The 21678-nt window shown below is 38.8% G+C and overlaps 1 protein-coding gene across 12 annotated transcripts in view; it reads right to left on the minus strand.

The window, feature by feature from the left end:
• Window positions 1-248: 248 nt before the first annotated feature.
• EML4 (EMAP like 4) overlaps window positions 249-21678 on the minus strand; it is a 162993-nt gene continuing 141563 nt past the window's right edge. For 6 of the 12 annotated variants that reach the window (XM_016948426.4, XM_016948427.4, XM_054678374.2 and 3 more), the window contains 6 exons: window positions 16705-16793; window positions 15231-15328; window positions 7205-7292; window positions 6537-6635; window positions 3774-3904; window positions 249-3060 (listed from right to left, as the gene is read on the minus strand). In XM_016948426.4, coding sequence (XP_016803915.3) covers window positions 2587-3060; window positions 3774-3904; window positions 6537-6635; window positions 7205-7292; window positions 15231-15328; window positions 16705-16793 — 979 coding nt within the window. In that variant the 3' untranslated portion in view covers window positions 249-2586. Of the gene's footprint in view, window positions 3061-3773; window positions 3905-6536; window positions 6745-7204; window positions 7293-15230; window positions 15329-16704; window positions 16794-21678 lie in introns of all 12 variants that reach the window. The other 6 variants (XR_010149563.1, XR_010149562.1, XR_010149565.1 and 3 more) reach the window with 4 other exon arrangements.

A 21678-nucleotide genomic window follows, 5' to 3' on the forward strand; every position in this document is an offset into this window, starting at 1 on the left:
TAAACATTAGAGAAAGTGCTGACATGAAATAAGTGAAAACGAAGCTATCCACATATTCAGTGGGAGCATAAATCAGAAGTAATTTCCTCTAACATTATGAGATGGGAGTTTGTTACTACCAGAATGATTTTATCCACAGCAGCAGCAGTAGCCCACTGATAAATGTTGTCTTCTGAATTGTCATGCCTTCTGATAACTGGATAGTCATGGAAACTCTCAGTATAAATGAAGAAAGAGTTAAGACACACTTAGAAAGAGGAAACATTTTGATTATTTTATTTTTTAATCTTCAAAATTTTCTGCCATGAGACAGGAATGCATGATAGCAATGGCTCAACATCTTCACATGAAACACTTGGATTCATTTTCATTCACAAGTTTTTCTAAAAACATCTACAATTTCATAACCCCACCCACTTCCAACCATTATCACAGATTTAACTGACCATTAAACAGTAGTTGCCAGCATTAAATAGCTGGAACGCTTCCTGCGTATTAGTAGTGTCTTTTGAAACTACCACCGAAGAGTATCATGATTATAAATCTCATTGTACATGGCAACCCCAAAGGTGACTGATGTCCTCAAATAAACTCCCTGCTGATCACCGAGAGCTGTATTCCCCAGGTACTTAAAGAAATGCTCTTTCTTCTCCAAGAACTGCCTGTTCATGTCAGTATATTTCTTGCAGGGAGTATAGCACATGCTGATCTGATGATGTAATAATCACTGCTAACAGACAGATATATATGCCTGATACTTACTGGCGCGCTCCGATAAGTATGTACAGAACATACTGAAGAAAGATGGGTTGCTTGGAATCTCTCTTCTTTTGAAGAGAACTATTTTGAGGTTTTTTAACAGTTGTAAACAAAAGGAAAGATATACAGATACCTATACACATAGAGATCTACACTGAGTATTTTCAACGTGGTGCATATCTTCTTATCTAGAGATACACACAGTGTCTCCACTCGCCCCTTCACACACACCCACACCCTTCCATACAGCGTGTGAATATAAATGTTGTAAATGTCCTTGGGAGTTCACTGGAGTTTTCATATTACCAAATGATGATGAAATACCTGATTTGTATTACTCCTGAGAAGATATTAGAAGGGAATGACAGTTCTGATGCACTTTGGAATGGCACAATCACGTAAACGCCTGCATACTTAAGACTTCTTAACTCATCCAAAGTTTCTAAACATGATTTGACCAAAAAAATAAAAAGTATCAAAACAATGCAGCAAGTTAAAAAATCAAAACAAAATACTTTTTTATAATCAAAGTATAAACATACAGGAAATACATATTTGTCAGTAATTACTCTTAAAGTAGGAAATGTACTGAAAACCATAGCTAGCCAACAGAACTTAAAAAAAATACCTTTCCAATGCATAATACATGCATTGCCCAAAAGAGTAGGATAGCCACATTAGACTTACAAGACTTACAGCAACTCCACCAGAAAAAAACTGCTACACAGCAAGTCTGTTAAGTATGCTGTTGGTAAAAAAAACTGCTGTGACTGTTATCCACACTTCTGTAAAAAAAAGAATTTGCAATTTGATGAGTATCTTATCCCTCATATAATCTGTATAAAATTACAACAAAACCAATAAATTTCAAGCACCAATTCAATAATCTAAACTTACTGTATTTATATTTCTCCTATTACTGAGGGAACAAATTATGATGAAGGCTTAGCTGAAATTAGCCAGGTAATTTTTACAGTTTAGTTTTAAAGGCATGTGGTTTTCCTTCCATTCACTTGAATCTCAAACATTTGAGAATGTTTTTAGGCTAGTAAAGGACTCCTTGGAGGAATCCATCATTTCTGAGTATTGAAGGTTTTAATATACATTGAAAGCTCTTTAACAAACCAATGCTCTCTTAGTTCTAGGATAAAACAGAGTTGCACACAAGAAATTAAGGGACTGTTCCTCATTATGACTTAGAAAAGGCAGCACCTCTCTAGTAGACTAAGAGCATGTCTGGACATCCACTGGTAGTGTAAGAAAACGGCATTTTTTAAAGAAGGCAACACCATTGCACTTGGCAAAACTGAAGTTTTTCTTAATTAAAAGTTTTCCATTACACATTTGGGGTGAGAGGGTATCTCAGTAAGAGTACATTTTTTTCTGGTTTCTTTTTCAGGAAAAAAAAAAAAAAGTAGTACAGTCTGAGCCAGTAGATGAGTAACAGTGTTTGTGATACCTCTGGCTGTTCCTGAAGAAAACATGTTCAGATAACAAGGGGGTTTGTTTTCAAAATCAATGCAACTGCTGTTTTTGTTTCCAGTATTTACATCACACCACTTAGGTACACAGTAATTTGTGAGACATCATTAATGTTTCAGTCTTCTCCTAGTATTAAGTTTGGTTAATTTTCAATAAACACCAAACTAAAACTTTAAAGTTGGCTGCATTTGAGAGACTGAAAATAAGACTATTGAAGAAAACAAATCACATGGAAACCAAAATCTCAATCAACAGTGATTCTCCATCACTGCCCATCCTGTTACCTGAACTTTATCACAAAATCACATGCAGCTGAAGGAAAAGAGTTGCACTGAAGCCAGGGTGTTAGGACGAGGGCGAAGGGTCTTGCTGGTCCTCCAGAAGGGTGGCTTTGGCCTGCTCCTTGCTTATCTCGTTGCATGGCTCTTCATACAGAGGCTCACCAAGGTCTCCGCTGCCCCCTTCACTCTCCTCCTCGCTGTGGTCTTCACTTGGCTCCACAGTTTGTTCCAGGCTGTTCTCCAGAAGTGTGGGAGAACTGCTTATTCTACTTTCCTCTTCAGCTGTCTCATTTAAGGGCTGAGAAGGAGGCGGTGTGGGAGTATTAGATTGGATGACACTTTCAGTGGAAGAGACGGGGGCTTTGGTTAGAGTAGTATCCGCTACAGTCTCATTCTGAGGCAAAGATAACTTTTCCACAAGTTTCCACTGAATGATGCTCATGTCTTTTCCACCAGTTGATATCAGGTGACTGTCATTGTGAGTAAAACTGACATTGGTGACATGGCTGCTGTGGGCACTGTACTTGTGACTGGGAGCCTATATGAAATAAATCAGACAGGAAAATTAAACTCATTCTTGACATGCCTGTTTCAGAAATGGAGGTGATACGTAAGGGGGGTAAACTCAGCTTGTGAAATGGGCAATCCAATTTAAAGCCAGAAGCCATCAAATCTCAGGAATAAGGCTAGCCGTTATTTCTTTGTATTATCACTTTACATAGGAAAAACAAAACAGAAGAATTGGACATCTCTGTATTTTCACACTATATGTTTAAAAAAATAGCTAAAAGTCTGTCTCTTCTAGATGTTGGTCGTATACTTGCGAGAGCTTAGTAATTCTTCTTCTGAAATGGTTAGGGGAACATTTACTATGTTGGTAGGATTACAGGACATTCGGGAAACAGTTCCATTAGTTTTATAACGTTGAATATGTATCCAACAAATAAAAGATTTTAAAATATTTAGGAGAGATTTTAAATTGCCAACAAATCAAAATAAAAAGCAACCGGACAATAAAGAAACAGGAATAACATCATCAGTCGTCATTTCTACAGCTCACTTCTCCTTAGCCTTAGGAAGGGGGAGAAGACAAGCACTGCCTGGCTGGATGCTCACCGATGGCCCTTATCTCCCTCTGTGCACTGGAGTATCATGGAGAGGAATCAGTAACCTATATTTTCTTGCTATGGATGCAAAATCATCCCTGGACAGAAGGCCTTATAACATTAGTTTCTATTAAAGTGAGTTTACCTTTGCTTTGGAGCAGGGATACTGAAACAGATGGACTTTACAAAAGTCATCGGCAACAGCTATCACCTTTCTATTGTGGGATCGCACCAGTGCATTGATATCTGTCCCATCAGATCCTTCTGGCCAGACACCTTTGATATGGAAACACAGGGATGCAGAAAAATTAGCTGAAGAAATATAACTGTGATGCTATATATGTTTATTTTATTTTAGAATCTGTTTAGCTTTTATCTATGTTCAAACTCTTAGCTGTTAACATTTCCTTTACAAATTTCTCAGTGGCTCACACTGTTCTTCATTCAAATCAAGTCCTGTCCAAAATCTAACTAATAAAAAACCAAAATAGCCCCCAAATGGAAAACTTCAAGACTCAATGGTACTCAATGGTAACCAGCAGGTGGTGCTAATAATTTATTTTACTTTCAGCTTGACTTACACCTCAGCAATAAGCTCTTCCTTTTTAAAGTTTCTGGATGGAGGGAATCAGTTACTTGTATAGACAAGGTTCAAAAACAAAGCCATAACACCAAGTCTTCAAAGTGGAGTCTAGGTTTTCTTTCAGGCAAGCACCTCCAAGAAAACCTCAGAGAGATTATTTCTTTTAGAAAGCATAGGCCATCCACTAGTTTAGCATGCTATCCCATATAATTTTCCTGGAAAGATTATGTCCCAAGATAAGACACGTCAAATTTAATTATTCTGAATCATTATGCAGCACTAATGACCATGTCGAACATAATTTTCACAAACCTCTATTAGGCTAGATTGAAACTATGGAAGATTTAAGGGTTGAGATGTTGGCCACTTGTGGTTGAATGCTACTCTAGAGAACAAATATGTTTTTGGTAAATTTGCTAAAAACAAGTCAAAATACTTTAAAATTGGTCTCTCTTAATAATTTAAATAAATAGTGTCTTCATTAAAATAACCACAGAAGCTACCAGCTATGGGTCACTGCTTCATTTTCACCTAGAATAATGAAATTGTTTATGGACAGAATTATTTTGTTTTTAATTTCTTCCTGGCCTATTAGGCTTCTCTGTCTTGATAGCACTTGTGTTTAGAACAACCACCTATAATGGATTATTTTCCTAATGCACATAGCATAAAGAAATGTTCAGATCTATGATCAGGCTGGAGAACCCAATTTTCAGAAGGCAGAGATATATTGTTAAAGAGAAAATATTAATTTTTGTGTATTGCTTTAGGTATTGGTGCCACATCCATATCCAGTATTTTAATTACCTGAGCATAACACTTCTTTTTAATTCTTTGCAAATAACGCTTTATTATTTTAACTTTTCCATCTATCTTCTAACCCTTTCAGAAGGATACCTAAATACTGAGGAAGGCTTAGAAAACAGTCATAGAGGTCAGATTTCCAGAAAGTTACAAAACGTCAGATTAGGAAGAAGCCCGACATAGTTATCTTTATATAATTCTCCTAAAAATGCCTTTGTATTTCAACAAGTGGTGTAAGGCAACTAGACATCCACACGCAAAATAATAATAAAATACACTGACAAGGACATGGAGGAACCGGAACCCTCGTACACTGCTGGTGGAAATGTAAATGTAGTCACTGTGGAAAACAGTCTGGCAGTTGCTCAAAAGAGTAAACATACAGTTACCATTTGACTCAGCAATTCTACTCCTAGGTAAATACCCAAGAGAAATGAAAACATGTCTACACAAAAACCTGCACATGACTGTTCACGGCAGTGGTATTCATAATAGCTGAAAAGTAGAAACAGCCCAAGTGTCCATCAACTGATGAATGAATTAACAAAATGTCATCTATCCATACAATGGGATATTACTCAGCCATAAAAAGAGTAAAGTACTGATGTATGCTACAACGTGGATAAACCTTGAAAACGTTATGCTAAATCACAGAAGCTAGTCTCAGTGGATCAAATATTGTATGATTCCCCTTATATAAACTGTACAGAAAAGGCAAATCAATAAAACAGATTAGTGGTTGCTGGGGGGTGGGGTAGAGGATAAGAGAGATGGGGTAACTGTTAATGGGTACAGAGTTTCTTTGTGGGGTAATGAAAATGTTCTAAAATTAGACCTTGATGGTCACACAACTAAGTATACAAAAACCACTGAATTTTACACTTTATTTATTTATGAGCTGGAGTCTCACTCTGTCACCCAGGCTGGAGTGCAGTGGCACAATCTCAGCTCACTGCAGCCTCTGCCTCCCAGGTTCAAGCAATTCTGCCTCAGCCTCCCATCTAACTGGGATTACAGGTGCACGTCACCACGCCCAGCTAATTTTTGTATTTTTAGCAGAGACAGGGTTTCACCATGTTGGCTAGGCTGGCCTCGAACTCCTGAACTCAGGTGATTTGCCCACCTCGGCCTCCCAAAGTGCTAGAATTACAGGTGTGAGCCACCGCGCCCAGCCTGAATTTTACACTTTAGGTGAATTGTATGGCATGTATCTCAAGCTATTTAAAAATGCCTTTCCAAATTTAATAACTTCAATTTTCACTTAAAGAAAAACGGGAAGGTAATCTGTACTACTATGTAAATTCCTTGTCTTTCATATTAAGGACCAAAAGTGCTGGATTCTGCAAAATACAAATCCCATGTTGGTTCAATCCTAATACATTTAATTTCTCTGAGGCTGACATTAATAGTGATAAAGCTAAAGAATACACAGACTATTTTTCATTTATAAATTTAAGCAAGTAAATATTATATATAAAAAACCCACAAACCACTTCTTTACATCAGGTGTCGTGTCCTTACCAAATACTTGAAATCCTAGCACACAGGTATATGTCGTCCAATCAATGTCCTTACAATCCGATCGATTCCTGATTAGTTTGCAGCCATTTGGAATGTCCCCTTTAAATTTAGAAACAGGAAGTATAATCATAGTGCTTGTGTACAAATGTATTTGAAAGTGCATCTTGATTCAAACTAGCCACGTTTACTTGTATTTATAATCCATACACTGAAAAACATTAAGACACATTTAAAAAGGAAAAGAAAGTGTTCACTTTAACAGGGTTTATAAAACTACAAACTGTTTCCCATGGAAGTTTTTTTTTTTTTCCTCTAAAAAGCATAAATGCCCATCTATCATATTCCTCCCTGCCTCCAGGAGAAGTAATTAAATGAAAAACCATTCAGAGCAGCATCAATTTGACAGAGTAATTTCTTATTACTACATGTGCCTTCTGTTCTACACTATTAACATTAATTCATTACTCTTGGAGAAGTGAATCACATTTGAGATTCTCATTACCTTAGCTCAGCATAACATATGCTTTGTCAGGTTAAAGAGGTTGGCAAGCATTCTCTGCACAATTCAGATTCCATGCAGCCTGTTCATTAGCGCCCCTGACAGACACATCTTAGCATATATATATATAAATCATAGCATATATATATATAAAATCATTCATACTTACAGTACAATATTTCATAGTCTCCCGAGTTAGACATTATATACTTGTTGTCTGGGGACCAGTCAAGGTGTGTGATGTAGCTGGAATGTCCCTAGAAAATAACAGATAAATTGTTAGAAAGCATTTAGAGTTCTGAATGATAAACAGTTCAACAGCTAGCCAATACTGTTTCTGAATACACATTTGTTGGAATTTCTAAAGGAGAGGAAGCAGTGTCACACCCTCTAGAACTGAGCAGGCTCACAGCAAATCCTCAGCACTTGAAACCTGGGAGAAACTTTCTGGCCTATCTAGATACCAGAAACTAGTACCTACTACCTGTATTAGACACTTCCAAGAAAGACAGTCTCTTAAACTTGTATCTTACAGGACATTGCAACACATACCACACCCTCTGGCCTTATTTCACGTCACTGGTGTCCCCATGAGAGTGACTCCATTTTTGAGAATGAAGTGTTGGTTATAAGTTGTGCATAAGGCATAAGGAATACAATTTTCCTGGGCTACTTCTGAATTATCCATGGTACAACTCAGAAGCTGAGGAATACAGCACCCGTATATGGTCTATGGAGGTATCCTAGAAAGACTATCTCTAAAGAATGTTTTGGGGAAAATTCACCCAACGCTGTACTCCATCAGAACAGTAGGTCTCAATATAATCATGATTCCTTAAAACATTCCTTAAGCAGGAAACAACGATCTTTTTCTGCTTAGGTTTTAACACTGTGGGAATTAAAACAAAAAAACTACGAAACACTAATTTTTGTTGGCTTCACGTATAAGCACTTAAGCATTTGCAATAAACTATTTCAGATAAATTACACAGATCTTATGGTTCACCAAAGCTGACAGAGGCTTGAATTTGCTTTGACCTCCTACAGTCTGTGGTGAAACACATTTAATTTCTACTGTGCTTTTTCAATTACTAACTTTTTTTTTGAGACAGGGTCTCACTCTGTTGCCAAGGCTGGAGTACAATGGTGCTATCATGGCTCACTGCAGCCTTGACCCCCCTGGGCTCAGGTGATCCTTCCACTTCTCAGCCTCCTGCATAGCTGGGACTATAGGCACATGCCATCACTCCCAGCTAATTTTTGTATTTTCTGCAGAGACAACGTTTCACCACCTCGCCGAGGCTGGTCTTGAACTCCCGGGCTCAAGCGATCCTCCAGCCTCAGCCTCCCAAAGTGCTGGGACTACTGGCATGAGCCACTGTATCCGGTCAATTACTAGCTTTCTGGTCACATGATTTTATTCTTTTTATTTTGAGACAGAGTCTCTGTTGCCCAGTCTGGAGTGCAGTGGCACAATCTCAGCTCACTGCAATCTCCACCTCTCAGGTTCAAATGATTCTCATGCCTCAGCCTCCTGAGTAGCTGGGAATACAGGTGTGCACCACCATCCCAGCTAATTTTTTCTATTTTTAGTACAGACGGGGTTTCCCTGTGTTGGCCAGGCTGGTCTCGAACTCCTGGCCTCAAGTGATATGCCCACTTCAGCCTCCCAAAGTGCTAGGATTACAGGTGTGAGCCACTGCACCTGGCCTTTATTTTTTTTCACCTATTCTTTTCTTCCTCTAAGACTTTTTCTTTTTTTTTTAATTGAGACAGAGTCTCACTTGTTCACCCAGGCTGGAGTGCAGTGGCATAATCTTGGCTCACTGCAACCTCCGCCTCCTGGGTTCAAGTGATCCTCCCACCTCAGCCTCCCAAGTAGCTGGGACTACAGGTGCGCATCACCACGCCCCACTAATTTTTGTTTTTTGTTTTTTTTTGGTAGAGACGGGGTTTCACCACATTAGCCAGGCTGGTCTCGAATTCCTGACCTGAAGTTATCCACTTGCCCCAGCCTCCCAAAGTGCTGGGATTATAGTGAGCCACTGCACCTGACCAGGATTTTATTTTGTAAGTTAACAAATTCAGTGTACCTTAGGGATAGTTTTTAATGATTTACATTAGAACAATGACTCTAATTCTACCGATCTAATTCTGAAGTCTACCGATGTGTCCCCAAACCTTTCTGGAGCCAGAATCTCCACCATAGTGCTGTATGGGAAATAAACATTTAAACCAATTTAAATTATATGAATCTGAGAAGTGAAGCTTTCTGAAATCACTAGAATTAAGCAGTATATTGGAAAACACGTTGGGAATCACTTGCTAGGCATACAGGGGACCTACTAACTTAAGAAATCAATTTTCAGAGACAGCAAGATGCACATGGATGTTGGCTATTTTCTGAGTATGGCAGGGTTCATACATCCTTTTCATAGTGCACATGAGCCTGGCTCTGGCGTCTGGGGAAGCCATGCTTCTGAAATTAAAACTTGCTACATGGATGAAGATTTAACAAGATTGGTCATGGCAAAGTACAGGCCTCTGAGAATTTCACCCTAATGGAATAGTATTTAAAAATACTATCTGCATCTTTGTGCAAAGCTTTGTGCAAAGCTTTCAATAGTTCAATTAGAAGAGCATCAAAAGCATTGTATATATACATAATATTCATGCAAAAAACATCTATGTTGGACACAGATTATTTTCAGAAGGTAAATCAACATAAAGTATTCTCAAAAAGGACTCTTGAGTAGGAGAAGTCCCCAAATTTAGAAAAGATCTTAGGAAAGTTATTAACTCATATTTAGAAATGAAAGTATTTTCTGCCTGGCATCAATTCCAATAAATAAGCAAAGAAAAGATGAAATGCAGCTGTTGGGGTCTATGTTACCCTCCCCACAAATCACCTCAGTGTCCTTCCTCTACCCAACTCACAGGCTAATGCAAAGTGTATGCACAGCTTAGAAAAAAGCCTCAAACTTTACTCCATGGGCACAAACACAGGAGCAAATTCTAGTATATCTCCTTGAAGACAAACAAAAAAGTATTCTAAGCTGGCCCTTTCATTATTGTCACTAAATAGCCATATGGTGTTACCACAAAAATAATCCCAAGTGACAAAGTGAAAGAATATGGCTATGGAGAAAAAATTCAGAAATATTTGAGTTAAATCTTTGTCAACTGCATGATGATTATCACCTGAATCAGTGGTTTGCAACTGCTTTAAAATTACCTGGGGAGTTAAAAAACAACCAAACAACCAAGCAACCAATCAACCAAGGTCTCAATTTAGGACCTAACTTTTGTCCATTTAGAGCTATGCTGTTCAGTGGAACTTTCTGCAGTGATAAAAAATATCTGTATCAGTGCAGTCCAATGCAGTAGCAACTAGTCCCCTGTGGTTTCTAAGTAACTGAAACGTTGCTGCACTCTCAGGGAACTGAATTGCATTTAATGATATGAACAGAAAGTTGTGGCTAGTAATTGCCATATTGGAAAATACAGGTAGAGAAGTCTATTCTTTCTCTACTGATTTGAAATACCCTTTTTATTACTTAGTAAACTTCATAAAAACATAAATCTGTTCCTGGATGCTTTTCTGTTCCATCAGTCTATCTGCTTATTCCCAACCATGACAGTTGTGTGATACGTGGAAAATTTCAGATGAACTAGAACTATTTTATTAATCCCATAAATATGTTGAAAATCTGAAGATCATATCAAACTTAGAGAAGTTTGTAGAAAACATATCTTTATCAGGTTATCTAGAAACATGCTATGTCTAATTCTTTCAGATCTTAGTTATGTCTTTCAGCAATGTTTCACACAGCTTCCTGTGCTTTTGTTGCTATGTTTATTCTCAAAGCATTTAGTTTTTGTTGCTATTGTGAATGCATTTTTTCTCCCACATTTTTGATATGCTTTTGCTGGTTTGAGGAAAAGTGGTCTTTACCTCGTGACTAGAGTGTAGCCTGCTAGTTGCCTCTCCAATCCACATTATCCCCCTTCTGTTGAGTGCCCAGCTAGAACACTATTATTTCCCAGCTCCTTTGAAGTTAGGGGTGGCAGAAGTCATTGTGTGGGGCTTCCAGGAAAACTCTTGAGAACTGACTTAGTGGAAGGAGTGCTCTTTTGTCACTTGCTCTAATCCCTTCTGCTTGGAACTAGGTGATGATGGCTGGAGTTCCAGCAGCATGTTATGATGTTGAGGATGGAAGCAACATACTAATAAGATGGCTTAGAAAGAAAGGATCCCAGTTCTTGATGGCCTCTTTTAAATGAGACCATATCCCTGATGTGTTCAAGTGAATAGGTACTACTTTTTTTTTTTTTCAGATGGGAGTCTCGCGGTCGCCCAGGCTGGAGTGCAGTGGCGCCATCTTGGCTCACTGCAAGCTCCGCCTCCCGGGTTCATGCCATTCTCCTGCCTCAGCCTCCCAAGTAGCTGGGACTACAGGCACCCGCCACCAGGCCCGGCTAATTTTTTGTATTTTTAGTAGAGATGGGGTTTCACCGTGTTAGCCAGGATGGTGTAGATCTCTTGACCTTGTGATCCGCCCGCCTTGGCCTCCCAATGTGCTGGGATTACAAGTGTGAGCCACGGCGCCCGGCCTGGTGCTACACATAATTCTTAACCGTCACAGTGATACTGAATTCTATTACCTTACTGAAATCCTGCATTAACTTCAGGATTTATTTTCTTGGCGATTTCTAGGTAGATAAAGTGTTTACTCTTTTTTTCCCCCCTCTTTTTGATGTGTATTTCCAATTAACAAAATCCTGGCAAAAAAGCAAACTTACTTTTACCAGCACTTCTTGCCTACTCCAAGAGATTTTGTAATGCTTTTTAGGATATCACTGCAACTTAAATATACTGTCTCCTGGGCTAAGATCTTCGAGTAACAGTGTTAAAAGGTACACAGGAATTTGAGTCAAGCAGAAAGCCATTATGTTGACACTCAGGTACATAATAAAACAACCTTAATATTCCACTGAAAACTGAGTAGAAACTTTAGGTCAATCAGGACACTTAAAATCTTTCAAGGAAAATACACAATGCTCATCATTGTAAAACTATTTTTGAATTTTAATAGATTACTGTTAAATGTTGAAAAATACCCGTAGGTACAACCCAGGCTCATCTAGTCATGGAAAATAATGCTAATAATAATACCTAATATTTACTAAGTACCTTGCATACATCATCACATCTAAATCTCATGGCAACCTTAATGAGGATGTCCACTTAGTAGGTGAGATGGTTAGGATGCATAGATAGGTTAAGTAACTTTTCTGAAGTTACTTAACAAAAAATTGGTGTACCCAGGGTTCAAAACTAGGTCAGATGACTCTGGAGCAAATTAAGCACAGCTTTTTTTTTTTTTTTTTTAAATACAGACAGGGTCTTGGTTAATTGCCCAGGCTGGTGTCAAACTCCTGGACTCCAGTGATCCTCCCACCTTGGCCTCCCAAAGTGCTGGGATTACAGGTGTGAGTAATAACAAGCTTGTTTCTTAGCTTATGAAGTTGAGAGCAAGGCCCTGGACTATAATGATGTCATCATTCATTAGGGGACCCATGCATCAGCTAGCTGCCCTCTACCAAGAAGTGCTGTTTCACATCTTCGGGTACCAGCCATCTTTTCAACTGACATTTCCACATAAAGAGAGCTACTGTGAAGAGAGACTCCAAATGCATATAACTTATAATTTGTTAGATTGTAAGTTATAAGATTTACTTTATTATTTTTATTAGAGACATTTATAATTTATAGACATTTAATTAGAGATATCATAGTTTATTAGTGACACTTCCTAAAGCTCTAAGCGTACTGTGCTTCTGCAGCTATAACAGTCACCTAAATGTTGAGTAGTTAACAGGAAAATTACTAGAAACAGAAAATAGCATTTGTATTTGGAACTTTGAGAGTAGTTCTAGTTGTTATGTTTTAAAAAGACCTCATCTTTACAACAATGCTATAAAGTACGAACTATTATAAACTCCAGTTTTAAGATAATAAAATTAAAACTCTGAGAAGTTAACTTGCCTAAAGTCACAAACTAGTAAGCAGCAGAGACAGTGTTGACCCAGTTTTGCCTGTCCTATATAACAGCAGACAATAGATAAAAGCAGGGGACTGACTATAAGACCAGCCGGTGGAAACAGGCAGCAAGAACTGAAAGCTAGAAGCAAAGCACAAAACCGAAGACAATTAGGAATGCAGAATAGTTGAACCTTTCATTACAACCTCAAACGGTACTGCAAACTTTTAACAGTTCCTATGGGTATCTCAAATTAATACTTTCTTCAAACGCTTCAAAGAACTGCCTAACTGGATTAGGACAAGTCTCATGCATTTGACAAACTTGCCATTTCTCAATACTTCCAAGTCATTCTGATTATTCCATATCACACATTGCTCTCTCTTCTGGATCAGTTGTACAGTAAAATAAGACACGTAATGAAAAACCTGAGGCATTACTGTACATTGGAAAGTCGGCTCTACTAAGAGTTAGTAGAACTGTGTTCAAGTCCTTGATCTGCCATTACGTCACAAGATGACACCAATGACAAGTCGTTAATCTTCTCTGAAAAGTGGGCTAAGTGCTACAGGGCTACCTGTAAAATCTTGATTCTACAAGATTAAGTCATATTTGATATACTGTTTATTAAGGTATGGACTTTTTTTTTTAAAAAAGGTTGAGATTAAAAACCGGACAGGTGCAGTGGCTCATGCCTAATCTCATCACTTTGGGAGGCTGAGGTGGGAGGACTGCTTGAGGCCAGGAGTTTGAGACCAGCCTGGACAACATAGGGAGACCTCATCTCTATGAAAAATAAAAAAAGTGAGCCGGGCAAGGTGGCACACACCTATGGTGCCAGCTAGTCAGGAGGCTGAGGCAGGAGAATTGCTTCAGCCCAGGAGTTTGAGGCACTGCGCTCCAGCCTGGGTGACAGAGTAAGACCCTGTCTCAAAAGTGAAAACAAGATTAAAAAAACAGAAAACAAAACAAAACAAAAAAAATTGGGGGTCTGGTAGGGTAAACTTCAGTGATCTGAAAACTTCTTTGGTGGAATATCTCATTTAATCATGTTGTGTACTATTCCATAAGACAAACATTAAGTTGATAAATTAAAAGATAGATTTAAATAAATTAATGGATAATGATTCATTATTGTCAAGGCAAACAAAAATATTTTGGACAAATTCTAAACTCTGAAGTTGTTTGTAGACTAGTTTACAAATGGACTCTGGTTTTAACATATGGTATAAAATATGCAAAAAGGCAAATAAGTCTGCTTCCTCAAATAGTACATGGCCTAGTTTTTGCTTAAATATAATAAGCAAAATAAATTTCAGACCCATATTGAAGTTTATTTTGCTTATTACAAGATGTATATGCTTCTAAAAACTAATTCTTTTAAGTGTTTCCCTAAAATGAACTGTTTTGTGGTAAAGACTGTTAAAGAATTCAAATTCAGGTAGTCTGGCTCAGAGTCTGTGCTCTTAACCACTGTGCTACACTGCCTACCTTTCTCTTCCTGGCCTGAGCTGGACTGTACTTCTTGAGGACAAAGGAACACATGTTGTACATATTCCTGGTGCCTAAGCCATTTCGTTTGCTAGGGGAATGCCTGCTGTACATTCAGTACTTGTCATGCTTACAGAAATTTAATCCAATTTTCATTCTATAATTATAACCCAATTAAGGCAGAAGTAGGCAATAAATTACAGGAAACAACCTTTCTGTTAACTCTCTTAAATGCAGACAAATATCCATATACATTCTTTTATTTTCAGTGGCAGAGAAGTGATATAGGATGTTGTAGGGTGTTGAGGTGGGCAGAATCATAGGAGTTAAGATTAAACATGAGATGTTCTTTTATTTCTGACTCATTCAATTTTCAAAAAGTGTTATTCTAAAGGTTTCCTATGGAAATAGCTTTAAGAAACAGTTTTAAAACTAGTCACAGAGTGACAAATATTACACCCCCATCAAAAGGAGATGTCTTTTTAGAGCACACAGGGAACTCTAATGTTCTGCTATCATGTATTACCAGTTCCAGTTTTCAAAGACAGAGATTAAAGCAGCTAACGACATGAAACAACACACACATCGATGTAAAAATTTGTTTTTAACGGAAGTAAAATTTCCCAATAATTTTACAACTTGTTCTACTTCACTACTTACAGTGCACCTTCCATATCTGCTATATTTTCTTCCATTTTCAGAGACTACATAGAGGTAAATAAAGTTGTCATGAGATCCTACAGCCAGGAAGGTACCATCTAGAATAAAATAGGTCAGTGTTGACTAGAGAAATATATTGATAAATGTATTTACTGTTATTTTACTGATTTTACAAATGCTGTTAAATCTCATCAATTTAACTATTTGGCAATTAATGAATGAATCCTATCCACTAAGTACATTTGAAAAATAAATGGTCATCCAGTCTAATACACAATCCCTTCTTGGAGATGCTTACAGGCCTTGGACTCTAGGCCTCATCTTCTAGTTAGTTGAAAACCAGCTCCAGAGGTTATCCTGCCTTCTTGGGTGGAAGGGTACAGTGTTTACATGGCAGGCTGAGTGGACAGGGGCTTAGTTCAGCTAGCATATATGATCTGTCCAATTACAGAACAGGTGCTCTTCGGAAGAGACCATATTCCTTTCTTTTGTGGTGTCCTTCCCTGTACCCACCACAGTGCTAAGCATGTAACAAATGGTCAATAAAGTCCACGTCATCTCTGGAATTCGACAGCTGTATTTGCAGTGGTTATTTGCTACTACAGCACTAAAAAACAATAAAACAAAACAAACCCCAGAAAAATGTTAAAATTTTTGTGCTTCATGAGGACTCAAAAGGCTTATAGCTTAAAGTACATACTTTTCCTTCCTTGTTCAATTTAAAGAATACTACTCTCTGTGCTTCCTTTGAAACAACTGAGAAGCAATCAAAAAGATTCTCTGGATCCCGTGCTAATGCAACAACTATTGGCATATATTTTCAAATAAAGACAATGTCAGACTAACTCCAGGGAAGAGTGGTGTGAATCAAAGCTACATTAATAACAAGAAAAGGTAACTGGAGTATTATCACAGAAACTTAATATTGTGAATAAAGTACAAATAATTATTCTCAAGCAGGCTAAAGGAATATATCAAATTCTTATAGAGAATTGCTAAGTATTTAATTAACAAACCAATCATTACTATGTAACCGAAACAATGCACTAGATTCTAAAGGACTTGAAGGGCCTATACAATTTGCGTATTTTGAATTTCGCTGTAATTTCTTTTACATTCTCTTATAAATAAAGAAAAGCTTGCTAACCAGATGTGACATTTAGCCTAATACCTATTCAAAATTCTAAGTATGTGTAGTTCCGGAAAAAGGGGATCTGACTGCACTTTATTCTGCTTTCAATTGCAAATGCAGCTGTCCATTTTAAATTTGATGATTCAGAATGTTGTTTAAACTTTAGCAGATCTTTTGCAGTTTCTGGCAGCAGAATTTAATTTGATGTTGGGGGAAACAGATTTAATACTTAACAACTCTAAAGAGAGAAAAAAGTAGTCAGCCTTATCAGAAGTAAAACTATGCAATTGCAGTGAAGTGCTGTGAATGCCATGCTTGGGAGGTGGGAGTAAATTTGCCTACCTATTGAGTAGCGCATCACAGAGAGCTGTTCATTCCCGTCTGTGTGGATAGAAACTAGATCTCTGGTTTCTGCATCCAGAACAAACCACCTGTTAAGAAGTAAAAATCAAAATTTTCTTCAGATATTAGCATTTATAGAAAAAAAAAGTTGTTCTTTTTCTTTTTTTTTGAGATGGAGTCTTGCTTTGTCATAACGCTGGTGTGCATGGAGTGACCTAGCTCACCACAGCCTTGAACCTCTGGGCTCACACCATCCTCCCACACCTCAGCCTCCTGAGTTGCTGGGACTACAGGTGCATACCACCGTGCCTGGCTAATTTTTAATTTCTTTTTTGTTTTTAGAGATGGGGTCTTACTATGTTATCTGGGCTGGCCTTAAACTCCTGGCCTCAAGCGGTCCTCCCACCTCAGCCTCCCAAAGTAATGAGATTACGGGCATGTGCCACTGTGCCCAGACAGGTCTACTTTTTTAATTTTAAGAATTTTTAATAATGGTCCTTAAGTATGATATGTTTTCTTCTTCTAATGAAGGATAAATTCATTTAGCAAAATGCTGCTAGATAAAATATACATAAATATACATGGGCCTAGACATATTCTCATGTCTATTTGGGTATTCATTGACTGCCATTCCTGTCTCTTTGCTAGGCGCTGTTTAAATAGAAAACAGAAATACAGGATCAGTGTTCTTGAAGAAGACACTAAGTTGGGAGAAAGGAAATGAGTCAATTGAAACAAAGAATGAAGAAATGCCAACCTCATTGATGGTGATGCAATATAACAGAGGAACTCATAGGAGGAAAATGAATGATAGCAGCAGAAAAACATCCTTAGGGAAGATGTAAGATGTGGGCTGAGCTGAACACTGAGGGAATGTTCAGACATTTTAGGCAGGAGGAACAGCAGCTGTATAGCTAAGGAGGTGGGAAAAACCACGGACAATATGAAGGTGGGAGGGAACAGTAGCAAGCCATTCATTTGGTGTGATTCAAAAGAACCAGCAGGGAGAACTCTCCTCCCTGAGACCTCCAACACTTGCACAGGGAAGCTCTAAATTTTTTGAAAGAGGTATCTTTTCATTCACATTTATAGGAAAAGTCAAAATGTAAATGCCTCTTGAGAGGTAAAACAACGACTTAAATCCAACTACATTATAAATCACTATTATCAGACCTTTTTCCTAAAAGTATTTGAAGGAAAGGATGGGTACTTCAGAAGAGCGTGGTAAGACCAGGGATATAAAGCAAAGATGGGAACCATGGACAGACAAACTTAAGGCTGCATAAGAGAGAGGATGGCAGCATGCACAGCTGGTTGGAAGAATTCAGAGTTGAGCACTGCCCAGATCAGAGTAGGCACTAAATATCTGCAGAATGAATAAGTGAACAAATACATTAAAAGTAAGTCTTGAACATGACAAAAACCAAATTTTAGCAAGAGGTATTTAACAGTAGTGCAGTATGCAGGAAGAAAATGGATGGGATGGAAAAAACAGGACAAGACTAGAAAAACAAAATCACTACTTATTGGCCTTTAAACTCAAGTATTCACATATAAATTCTGTTTCTCTTACCTGAGTAGATGACAGAATTAGGTTAGCTGCCTAAAAGTTTCAGCCCATAGCTTACAAGTTACTAAAAATTCATTCATGAACTGAACAGGGCAAAAAAAGCAGCAATTTTTTTTTTTTAGACGGAAGCTTGCTTTCATCCCCCAGGCTGGAGTGCAGTGGCACGATCTTGACTCACTGCAACCTCCGCCTCCTGGGTTCAAGCGATTCTCATGCCTCAGTCTCTCGAGTAGCTGGGATTACAGGTGGGCGCCACCACGCCCAGCTAATTTTTGTATTTTTAGTAGAGACAGGGTTTTACCATGTTGGCCAGGCTGGTCTCGAACTCCTGACCTCAGGTGATCTGCCCGCCTCAGGCTCCCAAAGTGCTGGGATTATAGGCATGAGCCACCATGCCCGCCAAGTTTTTATTTTTAATCTTTATTTTTTACCTGCTCCTACCATCTGAGTCAAGTTTCATTTTTAATTATTCAGATGGAAAAAATTCCACCACTAATGTAAGCCAATAAAAAGAATCGTGATGGTAGGCTTTTTTTTTTTTTTTTTTTTTTTTTGAGACGGAGTCTCACTCTGTCACCCAGACTGGAGTGGATGGAGTGGTGTGGCACTATCTCGGCTCACTGCAACCTCCGCCTCCGGGTTCAAGCGATTCTCGTGTCTCAGCCTCCCAAGTAGCTGGGACTACAGGCGTGTGCCACCACGCCCAGATAATTTTCTGTATTTTTAGTAGAGATAGGGTTTCGCCATGTTGACCAGGCTGGTCTTGAACTCCTGACCTCAGGTGATCCCCTCGCCTTGTCCTCCCAACGTGCTGGGATTACAGGCATGAGCCACTGCATCCGGCCAATAAGTTTCTTTTCATTTTAAAGCACTATAACTAATATCTGGGAAAGGGACCATTTCCCTCTTAAATTAAAAGAAATATTTAGAAGAGAGAAAACGGCTTGAAGGATTTTTTTTTTTTTTAAAGCTTAGTGGTATGGTTTAACGTGGCTTAGTGCATTCAAGGTAGAACTGAAGACTCAAAGATACCAATTTTTTACCTTGTCTACAAAGAGTCAAACTCTGTAAAATATTTGAAGAGATTTATTCTGAGCCAAATATGAGTGACCATGGCCCATGGTGAGAGAGCCCTCAGAGAACATGTGGCCAAGGTGGTCGAGGCACAGCCTAGTTTTATACATTTAAGGGTGATATGAGACATCAATCAAATACATGTTAAGATATACATCGGTTCAGCCAGGCGTGGTGGCTCATGCCTGTAATCCCAGCACTTTGGGAGGCCGAGGCAGGCGGATCATGAGGTCAGGAGATCGAGACCATCCTGGCATCCTGGCTAACCCGGTGAAACCCCATCTCTACTAAGAATATAAAAAATTAGCCAGGCATGGTAGCAGGCGCCTGTAGTCCCAGCTACTTGGAAGGCTGAGGCAGGAGAATGGCGTGAACCCAGGCGGTGGAGCTTGCCGCAAGCTGAGATGGCACCACTGCACTCCAGCCTGGGTGACAGAGCGAGACTCCATCTCAAAAAAAAAAAAAAAAAAAAAAAAGATATACATTGGTTCAGTAGGGAAAGGCAGGACAACTTGAAGGTAGGTGGGGGCTTCCAGGTTATAGGCAGATTTAAAAGTTTTCTGACAGGCAGGCCGGGCGCAATGGCTCATGCCTGTAATCCCAGCACTTTCAGAGGCCGAGGTGAGTGGATCACGAGGTCAGGAGATCGAGCCCACCCTGGCTAACAAGGTGAAACCCCATCTCTAGTAAAAATACAAAAAATTAGCCAGGCATGGTGGCACGTGCCTGTAGTCCCAGCTACTTGGGAGGCTGAGGCAGAAGAATCATTTAAACCCGGGAGGTGGAGGTTGCAGTGAGCCGAGATTGCGCCACTGCACTCCAGCCTGGGCGACAGAGCAAGACTCCGTCTAAAAAAAAAAAAAAATTCTGATTGGCAATTGGTTATCATCAGTAGAAAGGAATTGTCTGGGTTATGATATGGGGTTGTGGAGACCAAAGTTTTATTGTGCAGATGAAGTCTTTAGGTAGGCCTCAGAGAGAATAGACTGTAAATGTTTCTTATCAGACTTAAGGTCTGTATTAATATTAAATGTTGGTTGGCTTTTCCTGAATTCTAAGAGGTTATAACAAGGCATGACCTTCCCTTCCTGTTATGGCCTGAACCAGTTTTTCAGGTTAATTTTGGAATGCCCTGGCAGGGACGATGGTGGGGGGGGCTTAGAATTTTATTTTTGATTTATAACCTATCAGTGAAATCTCTAACTAAACACATTCATAAATTTTAGTAATTTTGTGAGCTATGAGCTGAAGCTTCCAGGAAGCTAACCGAATTTTCTTATCTACTCAGGTAAGATAAATATCTTTCATATGTGAATACTTGAGTTTAAATGCTAATAAGCAGGAAAACTGGCACTTTGAAGCCACATGCTTCATGTTTACCAATTATTTTCATTTCAAAAACTGCATAGGAAGGCCGGGCATGGTGCCTCATGCCTGCAATCCTAGCACTTTGGGAGGCCGAGGCAGGAGGATTGCTTGAACACAGGAATTCAAAACCAGACTGGTCAATGTAGCGAGACCTCATCTCTGTTTTATTTTAAAATAACATTGAAAGTAAAATATAAAATAAAAAAAGCACATAAGACATACACTTTATTGCAACTGGACAGTACCCATAGGTTATGTTTCTTCTGAGAATGTAACTCATTAACCAATTTTTATGAGTATCCCTCTGAAATTCTTCTGGGCCTAGAAATGCCAAAGCTGATGCCAAGTGCCTTTTTAGAGAAAGGGAACAAAATAATATCCCAATTCAGAATGAACTGACACACCAAAATGACAAGATACAGAACTGCTCTGTATCAGGTGAGTTTTTAATGAGTTTATAGAAACTTTATGACACTCTCATGCATTTAAAAATTATTACCATTTTTTTTTTTTGAGACAGGGTCTCGCTCTGTTGCCCAGGCTGGAGTGCAGTTTACTGCAGCCTCAACCTCCCAGGCTCTAAGGTGATCCTCCCACCTTAGCCTCCCGAGTAGCTGGGATCAAAAGTATGTGCTACCACGCCTGGCTAATTTTTTGTAGAGGAGGGGTTTTGCCATGTTGCTGGTCTCAAACGCCGAGGCTAAAGCAATCCTCCCACCTTGGCCTCCCAAAGTGCTGGGATTACAGGTGTGAGCACTGCACCAGCCCAATTTTTATTTTGGAGAAGCCCCAACTAATGCTGTTTTAAGACTGTTTCAAAGTCAGTTTAATCTTCCTAGGAAAACTATGTAATTTTATCTCTTTGGACACTCCCTGAGAATGTAATGAAACCCTAGAGTGTCTGTGTTTTGGTAAAATGTGTAGAAACCTAAAACTCTTAAGTCATTTACTGGTTAGAGATA

This window comes from Pan troglodytes, chromosome 12 (genome assembly GCF_028858775.2).
Source record: "Pan troglodytes isolate AG18354 chromosome 12, NHGRI_mPanTro3-v2.0_pri, whole genome shotgun sequence".
Classification (NCBI taxonomy): domain Eukaryota; kingdom Metazoa; phylum Chordata; class Mammalia; order Primates; family Hominidae; genus Pan; species Pan troglodytes.